We start from the raw sequence: 12,904 nt of genomic DNA, 5'->3' as shown, positions 1-12,904 counted from the left end.
TCAGTGGCAGTAGTTATAAGATCTATGCGATTCCAGTAACGGCGGGATTGATTAACTTGACTTGTATACACATTCTGAATTTTTTGTATGGACGATTGGCCGAAACATTAACAGAATTGGAATTACAGAGAACCCAGAATGAATTCGATGAAAGTTTAGCTATTAAAATATATATGTTTCAGTTTGTGAATTTCTATTCTTCCATTTTCTACATCGCTTTTATAAAAGGAAAATACGTTGGATATCCAGCAAAATATAATAGAATATTGGGATATCGTCAGGAAGAGGTATGTTAATCTATAATAAATGAACAGCAAAATAATTTGTAATATCATTTTATCACCTCTCTTTTTATATCATTTATATCTTTCTTTACTTTGAATAAATTTGTGGTATTTGCGGTTTTTCAATTTTATGTTATATCATAGGGGTGAAATTTTTCGAAATCGGCATAATTCACATCTGGAATAATTTAATATTTCCGAAAATGTATTCCGCTGTATTCTTCAAAGAAGAAAACAACTACTTTCCTGGCTAATGCCTCGACGAATATTGAACTACAACTCCTCTGAAGAGCGTGATGTCAATCGACTTTTTGTCGACATAAACATCTCCTCGCTCGCTCGCAATTACAAGATGAGATTTGTAAACGCTGGCTAGTTTCGACGTTATTACGTCTCATCAGAGTGGAATAACAACTCTCGTTCGGGCCTGACACCCGAGTTATTATTTTCGGTCACTGGTGATCCCTGGTATTTAAACGATGGTATATTTTTGTACCTATCTCGAAAGCCCCCGGCGGAGCTCTTCTGTTTCTTTACATAACCATTTATTTTGTTTTGGACTCGTTAATGGTGAGCCCCACTCTACAGGATCCCTCCTCAAGCTGCCCACGCTTCGGTTCACGCTCCCTTCGACTAAGATCAATGTCATCAACGTAGGTCAGGTAGTGCACTGTTATATTGAGCAGAGTTTCTCCTCTGTTAACTCATTAAAGTATTTTATTATAATATACGGAAGTAAATTTTTACAATACATTGGCAACAATATCCATCAAGGAAATTGAATGACTAGATATGTTATTTATAAACAATTTTTTGAACCCTTCAATAATTATTCCTATTGGTCTAAGAAGACTATACAAGTTATTTCACATATTACACTTAATGATAGCAAATATATAGGATTGTTCAGTTAAAGATCACATAACTTTCAATGAACTACATTTTTATAATTTTTTTGTACCGTTTAGTGCAATCCCGGAGGATGTCTGATGGAATTAACAATTCAACTAGCTATCATCATGATCGGTAATCAAGCGATTAATGCAGTCATGGAAATGTCGGTTCCTGTTGCAATGAAGATGTATAAAACATTTATTGTTACAACTGGTATTGACAAAGCCGATAAAGAAGAAACAGCGTTAATTAGTTGTAATCAATGGACGGAAGATTATAAACTATCGGAAATTGAGAGTAAAAGTTTATATTCGGAATATTTAGAAATGGGTAAGTCGCAATATTTTAATGCTTCAAATCATACAATTTTTTATAAAATTCAAAAAAGTGATAATAGTACAATACAGTTTCCTCAAAATCAAATGTTATTAATTGTTTTAACGTTTGAAATTTACAATTTTATATATTTTGATTAGCTATATTATGAAAACACGCGTATATATTATGTTGCGCATATAGAGAATTCACTATCAGAAAATGGAGACGAAGGGGAAACTATCGAGGAGGAATGGAACAATATAAAAAAGAGTTTACAAACTGCAGCGAAAAATCTTTTGGGTTGAACAAAGACCTGCATGAGAAAAGAATGTTTCAACTAAAGCTGTATAATTGTAGTAGGAATTAAAGTCAGAGCAAGACTAAGCTAGATGAAAATGGACAGAATTATACACAGAAAACAATACGAAATGATTGGAACGGAGAGTAATAAGCTGATAAGGCAAAGTAAACGTGATTGGATGAAGAAATTTGTTAGAGAAATAGAAATGGAAAGTTCAAATAAAATACAGAAATTTTGTACAAAAAGTAAATTAATCTAATAAAACCTACAGTTAAGTTAATGTTGAAAGAATAAAGAAGGATAGACAGAAGAAGACCACCAATATAAACTAATATGAGTAGATTTAAAAACTTGCTAAATGAACCGACCAAAGAAGAGAACGAGAGCCGGGAGGAGATTGATCAAGGAACCTTATCAGAAGAAATAACATAGACGAAGTGAACGAAATCATAAATAAAATGAGAAAGGGAAAAGCACCTGGTACAGATGAAATAGGGTTAGAGCTGATAAAGTATGAAGGAAACAAACTTCAAGAAAGAATATAACAACTAATTAGAAAAATGTGGTTTGAGGAAAAGATGCCAAAATAATGGGAAATAGAACATATTAACACTATACATAAGAGAGGTGATCAAATCAGTGCAGTAATTATAGGTTAGCTAGGTTAACTAGCGTACTCGACGTACGAAACAATTAAGAATCCCATATCCGTCTACAAGTTGTCTTAAATACTAAATCTTATCATATACAAAACTTATGATTTATAGAAGATGCTTTGATTCTAGTGAAATAATGAATATAACAAAAAAAGATTTGTTAGCTCTGATTTACTACCAGGTCTATTTCTGTATTTTTTTATTTTGCTTCCAAGATTCTGTATACGTATTAAATCACTCAATAAATCATGTGACTGACACACAGATGGCGCTGCCATTATCAAATCCATATGACATTTATGAAGTACCAACTCTCAAAAGATTACATGTAAAATTTTATGAGATTAGTCAGAAAAAAGTAACAGTTATTTAAGTGAAGCTATTTATGTTATTTTCGAAACAATGGATTCAAAACAATTTCGTGTGTTAATTTATCATTGCTACATAGAGTTGTTGGATCGTTTGAATGCAAAAGTCAAGGAAAAATGGCCTCATATGTTGAAGAAAAAAACCACTGTTTAACAAAGGCAAAGTACAGATGCCCAATTTGATAGGTATGATGGATAAATTGAAAGAATGACACTTCGAATTGCTTCCTCATCCACCGTTTAGTCCAGATCTGGCCACAAGTGACTACTGCCTATTCGCTGATCTCAAAAAATGCTCGCCGGTAAGAAATTCATTTCAAATGAAGAAGCAATTGCTGAAACTGAAGCTTATTTTGAGGCATCAAGGAGTTAGAGAAGCGTTGGAATGATTGTATTGCTCATGAAAGGAATTACATTGATGAATAAAGTCGATTTTTGGCAAGAATAATGTGTTTTTCTTAGTCACACGACTCTCTCCAAAACTTGGATTGCAACTTAATTAAATTTACATTTACGAATTTGACTGCGTATTGATGTACCACCTGTAACTATTTATTTTTTTTTCTTCCAGTGCTACAATATGGTTTCGTGACGATCTTTGTCACAGCATTTCCCCTTGCTCCACTGTTCGCACTCATAAATAACATATTGGAAATGCGATTAGATGCTAAGAAGTTTTTGAAATATTACAGAAGACCTGTACCTCAAAGAGTCAAAAATATTGGAGTATGGTATTCCATTTTGGCATTCGTTGGTAGATTAGCAGTGGTTTCTAATGCGTTCATAATTGCTTTCTCATCTCATTTTATTCCTAAACTCGTTTATAAGTTGAAGTATTCTCATAATTTTACGGAAGAAGGATACATGGAACATAGCTTAGCTTTCTTTAATACTTCACATTTTGCTCCTAATACAGCTCCGATTCATTCCCAGATAAATGCTACAGTTTGTAGGTAGGTTTTAGTAAACTATATAGATATCTTATAAGCAAAAGACATTGAAAAAAAAATTTTTTGAAATTAAATTCGCCAAATGCTCTGTTACTGGGGTTATTTTTGTTAATTTTTTGTTGATGTAAATTCTCAATAATATTGTATTCATTATTTTTTTATCGAAAATCATAAGATTTTATTTTGTAGATACCCCGAATACCGAAATCATTATTCTATGGATGATCACACTAGATATAAACGCCCGCTTATTTATTGGCATATACTTGCAGCACGATTAGCATTTGTAGTGGTTTACCAAAATTTAGTAAGTTTTGTGATGACTGCAGTGGAATGGATGATACCAGATGTCAGCAGGAAACTAAATGACAGAATAAAACGTGAAGCTTATAGAACTAATGAAATTATTATTCATAATGAAACCAGGAGAGCACGAGAACGAAAAGCTTCGTCTTGTAAGTTTTTAGTTGATTCAATACGAGGGCTAGTTTTTTTTTCAATCTCCAATGGGCTATAATAAAAAGACAGATGAATACACAACAAATATTTCTTTATCGAAACTAATGTTAATACAAGTTATTTGTCAACATAACCACTTTTATTATTGAGGTATTTATTATATTTGTAAACAAAGTCTGGTACATTGAAATTGTTGAAGGAGTCTTTATTTGTTTTGAATAGCTCTCAATAAATGTAAAGTTTCAAGTTGTTCCGGGCTGTATAAACAGTACAAGTGGTACATACTTAAGTCTCAAAAACACCTCAACGGTTTTAATCTGTGTATTGTGGTCGTCAGTCAACATCTGTAAATCTCAGCATGCTCTACTGTTGACTAACGATATTTGTCCAAGGAAGATCCTGAAATTGAACATTGTCATCTGTAGCAACAGACTTGCGTCATACAACTTGTACATCAATTCGGACGTCTTTAAATTTTCGACAGTATTCACGAAAATCGACATCACTGTCTCCATATACTCCATACATACCTTCCCGTTCTGCTTGTAAAAAAAGGGATAATAGTTTGCATTTCACACTTGGCGAGAAATCAATAGCGAAGCCATGTTTATTTGATTGAAACTTACCAGTTGGAGTCACCATTGACCAAGAGTAAGGAAGGAAAGTTGCATACCAGTCGCCTGTCGTAAGCCCGGTAGTAATATTGCGCCATCGGAGGTTGAAAAATAAGAACCCTATTTTTTATCATGAAAGTAATGATTAATTTTACTTTGCATTAGTTATTTTTAATATGCAGTGATTAAGGTTTAGTTGAATAGTAAGACAAACAGGGAATGTAAGTGTTATGTTTAAAATTATTATTTTTTGTTAATATGTTTCATTAGATGATTTAGAAGGAATCATGGAGCAACGTCTAGAACACAATCGGATATTAAAAACGTAAATTCTATTTTTTGTCAGTTTCTATTAAAAAAATGTTACACTACTTTGGCAATCTTTTCTACAATTTTAATCTTAGTACTGCATTTAAATAAGATACAGAGGAATATATGATTAATAAAATCCACTTGCATTTTTTAAAATGAAAATTTTTCAGCTGATAGTCAAAATATACCACAAACTAATTTTGATGCTGCAACAGGGCTTGCACATGTTGATCTAAAACCTCACGTTGTTTAATTGTCAGGTATCTTTGGAAATCTCATTTGGTAAGAGTATGTTGATTTCAAGAAGCAAAATCAGCCTATAAACTGTATAAAAGGCTTCAGCCGCTATAAGCTTGATGATTTTTTTTCTTAGACACTGTGTGATAATGTTATTTTATCATATACCAAGAAGATCAATTCAAAAATAATACGCCTGCTGAACACACTGTTTACACTACCACTACACCAACACTCACAATTACACTGTCTGACGCGCGTTTCGGTAACCAAGTTATCGTCTTCAGAGATAGTTCAACTTCATTCTCTGAAGACGATTACTTGGTTATCGAAACGCGCGTCCGACAGTGTAATTGTGAGTGTTGGTGTAAACAGTGCGTTCACTATGGATGACAATAACTATTGCACATGAAGTAATATTCGAATTATGTGAATAGGACTTTAATCCAATATCAAGATATCATATCATTGAGGCACTATGCAATGATACAAATATAAGATTTAAGATAAATAATGATATTTTATCAGATCAATTGTTAGTATTTTCGCGACAAGAAAAAACAAACTATAATAGAAAATAACAATGGACTCATGTTTCGCAGATTTTTCATTGTTACTAAAGATGATAATGACAGGTTTTTCAGTAAATGAATTAAGTAAATCAAGAGAATCACTAAATTCTTTAAAATACAAACGTTGCTCACATTTTATGTATATATAGCTTCTCTTTTTAAAATAGTTGATTTAGCAAAATCACAAATGCTTTGATTTTGAAACTATCAGTTTTACATGCAAATTTTAGAAGTATATTAGCTTTTTGCCTTACAATTTCATATATTGCTTTATATGCACATTTTAAGAATCGTGTGAACGTTAGATTTAGGTTTTATATGAGGAGTAACATTATACTGCGATCTCTTAACATTTAATGATAAACAACTTACATTTCTCATGAACTCCAATATTTGGCTTATGATGGCTACGTAATCTGTTCGTCGTCCCTACAGAACCTGCACTCGTTCATTTTTGCTAGACCTAACCTCATAAGGCATTTCCTCAGGCGAAAATGTCATGTAAAACCAGTGTGGCATCCATCCAGATAGTTTCAGATACTTTCTTGTCTTGACACTTTTTTTCTAAGTGTAATTTCCTATACCAGAAAAAGGTTCCAGCCCCGTACAAGCTTTTTGCAATTTTTTTCTGACAAATATATTGGCCTCAATTATCGATAGTCTAGTAACCTAAACCAAAAAGACCTTATAATTCTAGCTTGAGTCATTAAGTTTCCTATGACATTCCAATAGTGGCTTTGAATAGATAGCGTGAGAGCTTGATGTTTTAATACCAGTCTTGACTGACTAAATGGTCACTGTATCTTGATAGTTTCTTACCGTGCTTATTTCCACACATATCTTTCAATATGAAGTATTTCTGCCTAAAACGTGCTTGTACAAGACCTTAGCGGTAGTTCCGATCTTAAATAATATGTCACATTATTTGCCTTGAAAGTTTGCTTGGTGGATCTCTTGTTCTATACTTTTTGTGAGCTACCTCACATAGACTACATGTAACATGAGAATAACTCTTCTTTCTTTTCATTTTTTTCCTGTAATGGAAATTTTTTTTATATAAAATATTCAGAGTATTTTTAACTATAAAATACTCGTAGTACATGCACTTTCATGTGACCATTTTCAATGTTGTAATTGCAATTTATCAATATTTCGGATTTGTCTTTATGTTGAGAGTTTGAAAGGCAGATGATACAAAAGCTCCGCTGGCTTTTGGTCAATACGTAATTTTTTTATGAGTTATTTATTAAAATTCATTTACTATTTTTAGTGAGAAAAAAACGAGAGTCAATGATGTCAACATCAACAATTTACTTCGACGCAATTAACGGAGATGTTGGTTCGGAAGGTGATCAAGCAAGAAGTACAAAATATTATGACATTTAATTTACATATTGTGATTTTCGTATAAAAAGTGTCCTTGCAACTTGCCTTATTTCAATGGATACCTAGTCAAATGTTATAATAAATTATAAATTGGTTCATAGGATTTTGTAAGTCCTATTTAGCAAAATATAATTCATATATTATAGTAAATGTTAGTTATGTTCGATTAAAATGTACTACTTATCTTTATGACGTTATAGAATTTATTCTAATAGCGAACTAAAAATGTTTGCAGCAATAACTTCATTTAAAAGCCAATATTCCCGAAAATGTGTTCATATTATTTATAATTTATAAATTGTATATTTTTACATCAATTGTGAGGAAATAGAAAGTGTACTAAACAAGTCGTCACATACAGGGTTAGTGAACTGATACATTCATATAAACTATCAGAGTTTGTACATTGTCGAGTATTCGGACAAATAAAGCATTTTTTAATTCTGTTATTTTACATAATATAATATCAACTTAAACAAACGTAAAATTTTTCCATTTGTTGATTGTACACATAAATTCTTCATACATTTGAAAAAAATTTCTTCATTTTTTATTTTTGGCTTTTGCTTTTTTTGACACTGCACAATATTTTTGTGTGCTCACACTCACGCTTCATATTCTACTACTTTATAATGATAATGATTCATAGTTGAACAACTTTGTTGTTTTTTTAAAGCAGGCATTATTTTGCATATAAAGAGCAACATATAGTGTTTTCTAAAAGGTGTATACTTGTAAAAAATCTGTTCAAATAAGTTTGGGTTTGCGATTTTTCTTGAAAATTACTTTCTTTATCATCAATTTTACTGATAGTAGAATATTACATTCTATTAAATTTTGAACTAATTATATTTTGACGCATTTACTCAAATTTCCTCTTTCTATACACCCTTATAACCTGTGGCGTTTTACATTATTAATCCTATAATGATGGTGTTTTAATAATTGTTCTGTACACTTTTTATTTTAATTGTGTAGATGTTTCAAATCATCACATTTTAATTTAAAATATTTGTTAATATAGCTGTTGATGTTTTATGAAAGTTTATCGCAAATGCTTGAGATTTATAATAATTTTAATTGTTATCGAATAAAATGATCGAATACTGAATATCTACTTCTCACAACAGAATAGACCAGTTCGACAATTTTTGAAACTAAAAAAATAATAGTAGGATGAAATCCATTTGGAAAAGGAGGAGACTATAATAACAATAAAAGGAAATATAATTTACGGCAGATCGGAAGAGGAACAGGGCGAGTTTTTAAGGGTAAAAAATGGTTTATCTTTATTTCCAGAAAAACTACACGTCCTATAAAAAAAGCCAAATGACAAAGTTGTAGATAATGAAAAAATCTACAACTTTTGCATTCAAACATTTTTCGCATAATCTCAAAATTCATGAAATGTAATATTAAAACATTTTGGTTTTCTATTTTCATCTTTTTATCTAAATAAGCAGATTTTCTGATAGGAGAATTTTCGATTGAAAATTAGTAGGGTCTTTCGATATTAACTCAAAATAAGGTGGAAAAAATTTCAAATCAAATAAATTAAATTGTCTTTGGATCACAAAAAGGTAATTTTTCACCAAATTTCGTAGAAAAAATTTTTTTTGTATAAGATAAAAAAACCAAAATTTTGTTGTTTTTCAAATTCTTTACAAGAATTTTGAAGTTATTTGAAAAAAGGGTACATACAAAAGTTGTAAATATTTTTATTACCTTCAATTTTGCTATCCAACTTTTTTTCATAGGACTCAAGATAAACCGTTTTTAACTCTTAAAAACTCACCCCCTTCCCTTTCCCGACCTCCGTTCTCCTGTAAATTATTTTTCCTTTTATTTTTATTATATTCTCCTTTCCCTACTATTATTTTTTTTCACTTTTCATAATTTTGAAAGGCTTCTACCCTGGTCAAGAAACCAATTTGATTACTAATTACTCCTTTCTACCAAGATATTTATAATGTGTTTTTCCTATTTACATTAACATGAATTGGACCTGCTAAGGAGTTTTAAGTAGATTTGGCGGGAATAAGTATAACAGCGAGATGTAAAAAATTTGTGGAGGACGGAGGATATTAAGAACGTATAGGAATCAGACATTAGCAGTTTGAAAACGTTGCCAAATTTCTTGTTTTGATAGAATTTATTCGCCAATTTATTCAATAGGCTGACGGAAATCACAGTTGATATTTAGCATAAATAGTAAAATATATTTTATCTTCACTTACTACAATTGATAAATGAACGTGGCGACTCAAAGTGAGTAAAGTATTTTAAAGCCAAACTCAAAAGCATTTAGTTAATTACCCCTTGTTATTTTCTACATTATTTATTTAGTTGAACTAAAAAAATATAATTTATACAAAATATGTTTGAACATATTTTATACGATAACAATGAAGATAATAAGATTGAAATATTTTATCAAGAAAAATTTCTGAACGCACAAATTATGTATATTTTTACTACAAATAACTTTTTGATAATAATTAGAAGGTCACCTTTTCATTTAGATGTGAAATAATTGTGAATTTCTAAAATGAGATTAACCAGAAAAATGGAAGTAAATAGTAATTACCTTGTGTACTTAATGAGTATATTGTAATAGTCATCATTCAAAATGTAAGGATAAGTAATAATTTTCGATTGATTATACAATAAATTAATTAAATAGAAAACATTGTTAAACATTGCATCATCATTGTATCCTTTTGATACAAACAGTTATCATTTTAACTAATAATTTTTTATACTACGATCAAACTCTTTTTTAACATAAAATATTTTTCTATTTTATTCAGTTTTGACTTTTTCGACTCCCTTACAAGAAATGTTCATAAAGTTCATTATCAATTTTACTGACAGTAGAATATTACATCGTAATAAATTTCAATCCAATCATATTTTGACACATTTAATCAAATTCTCCTTTTTCACACGCCCTTATAACTTATTGCGTTTTGCCTCCTTAATAATCTCTAAATTGAATCATAAAATCATGGTGTTATACAAATTGTGCTGTACATTTTTTATTTTAATTGTCAAAATATTTTAAATCATCACAAGAAATGTTTAAAAAAAATGTTTATAAAGGATTACCTGTCGAAAAATTCACTTTTCTGGCTTTTACATATTCTTTAACACAGTCCAAGCTAATTAATAATAAAATAGTTTAATAAAACTACATTTATTAAATTTCATTTAATTTTATAAATCAGGCCTTTACATATATCAATTCCTTTGTCAACCATTGTTGCATTACTCAGTTTCTCGAACCACTTGTGGGCGTTTTATCTTTCTGCGTGTTGTGATAAGGACCGGTATCTATTACAATCGCTCTAATTGTGGTTACCCAAAGATATTTTTTATAATTTACAAAGTTCAGGTCATGATAATCTCCTGTTCTACTTTGAGATGTGCATAGGAAATAAAATTAATTGACAAATCTGCCTATATATCTTATTCTATTTTCTTGAAATAATTTGATCTCCCATTAAAAGTTTTTTATTTTTGACTAATGTACCAATAAAATTCCAACACTGAATTTATTTTCTCTTTCGTGGTACTGTATTGGTATTGTTCTGTACATTGACGGTGAATTCAATTGATATTGTTGATAGTAACATGAACATTGACAATTTTTCGACACCTTGATCGATTTCTAATTCCCCCGATTATAAGTCAGCTTCAGTTGCACGTCTTGTCTATTTTTTACTACTTGATGAGCAGACTACTGATACAAAAACATACAAATACACTCATATAAAAAATAATTTCCAACTATAAAAATTAACAATGTATTAACAACACATGTTTTATCAAAAATTTACGGGATATAAATGTAAGGTAATGATAAAATTTTTGGGGGTATAATAAGAATTTATAAAATTTAATAATTGAAACTTATAAGTGGTGCTTTGGTAAATGATATTAACTAGATGTGATATATTTATCTATTTTTGCAGTAACTCGTTCTTGTACTTTTTTGGCTCAGTCATCAATGTTTTACGTCTACTACGCTACACAATAAACAATTTAGAATGTTTATGTTCCTCACTCTAACTCCCTTTTTTCCCTTGACAACAATTGTCTGTATCTTTTGATGGAGATACAAAATAATTGAGCTCTGTCTTCACTATTCCTACACCGATCTCGCAGTTGTATTTATTCTAATATATAATTTAACATTCATTTATTTAAATTTTGAATAACATATTACTTATGGATCTGATGTATATTAAAATGTAATATTATATAAGAAGATACGAATTATGTATGTTATTTAATACTTATTTATATATAGAATATGACAGATAAATAATTTTTTCTGTGATATTCTGTACAGTGTTTTACTATACCAACATTCATTACTATTATTTATTGTTTTAAAAAAAGGGAACAACATTATTATATTCATAAGAAGTTAGTTTCAGAAAAAAAATTCACTGTTCACATACTATTAATTGAATATAGTCTACTTAATCATTTATTAATAGTTTTTATACAGTTTTGAAATTTTAATAAATGTTTTGTTTATCCTACTATAGTTTAAACATCACCAATTTCAGCAATATTATATATGATATAGGGTGTAGGAAGAAGGTACTTACACATATTTGTAGTCGAAAACAACTTAATGCAAATGTGTACACCAAAATCGATTTTTCCAATACTTCATAAAATAATCATTCTACTGAATTTTACATTCGGTTACAAAAGGAAAACCAAATTCTAATTAAATCAATTTCCAATTTTGATACTCCAGTTGTTGGTCGGTGATTATTTCAATAGAATGCGCGCCTTCTTAAAGCTCCAGAAGCAAAATTCAATAGGGTTAGGATATGGACTTCTGGTTAGCTAAGAAATAGGTGCATCAAAGCTCCTTTAAGTCCTACCTTCAGGGTAAAAATAACTTAAACTCAAAAGATATTCTTCTTCTTTTTAAATTTTCCTCTTCAGAGTACTCTGGTGAATCACTTTATAAGAACTGCAAGTAATTCACACTATTTAAATTAACATTCCTTTGTTGATAATTCTTTTTTAGTGTAACGATTTTATTCAGCCTATATATGTGCGTTATATGAAGGTAGCTTCATTAGCAAACCAAATATGATTAATGAAATTGATATATCTTCACCTAGTTATTCTTGTTAAGTGATAGGGATGTAGTTGCTATTGCTTCAATCTTCTCCAAACCATCATGTAGCCAACATTTTATTGAACAGCTATTAACCAGCGTTTTCTTTGAATAATTCTAAAACCTCCTTATCGTTTTTACCCATTTTTGAGCGATCATTATTACCAGCAATTTGCGGTCGCATAGTATCAGTCTCTAGTGATCAATAGTAAGATATAAGTAATCGCCTGTCTTTTGTGTTTTGGTCGAGATCATTTACCGCATAAAACCTTGCACTATTCTGTTGGAGTTTACTTAAATCACCAGAATTACAGAAACTTATCTTCTTTATTCTTAACATTCTTAAAATGTTTTGAAATGTGGATTCTCATCACACTAGTAGGGTGCATTATGGGAGTTAAACATAC

At 30.1% G+C, this 12,904-nt stretch overlaps 1 protein-coding gene across 6 annotated transcripts in view; it reads left to right on the top strand.

The window, feature by feature from the left end:
• Positions 1–11,895, top strand: part of LOC130453253 (anoctamin-2-like) — a 34,921-nt gene extending 23,026 nt beyond the window's left edge. For 5 of the 6 annotated variants that reach the window (XM_056792889.1, XM_056792884.1, XM_056792886.1 and 2 more), the window contains 5 exons: positions 5–287; positions 1,253–1,508; positions 3,393–3,774; positions 3,961–4,226; positions 7,236–11,895. In XM_056792889.1, coding sequence (XP_056648867.1) covers positions 5–287; positions 1,253–1,508; positions 3,393–3,774; positions 3,961–4,226; positions 7,236–7,351 — 1,303 coding nt within the window. In that variant the 3' untranslated portion in view covers positions 7,352–11,895. Of the gene's footprint in view, positions 1–4; positions 288–1,252; positions 1,509–3,392; positions 3,775–3,960; positions 4,227–5,326; positions 5,439–7,235 lie in introns of all 6 variants that reach the window. The other variant, XM_056792887.1, reaches the window with a different exon arrangement.
• Positions 11,896–12,904: the final 1,009 nt, after the last annotated feature.

The sequence above is a fragment of the Diorhabda sublineata genome, chromosome 2, assembly GCF_026230105.1.
Source record: "Diorhabda sublineata isolate icDioSubl1.1 chromosome 2, icDioSubl1.1, whole genome shotgun sequence".
Classification (NCBI taxonomy): domain Eukaryota; kingdom Metazoa; phylum Arthropoda; class Insecta; order Coleoptera; family Chrysomelidae; genus Diorhabda; species Diorhabda sublineata.
The sequence above is the reverse complement of the archived record's forward strand: the minus strand, read 5'-3'. Positions and strand labels throughout refer to the sequence as shown.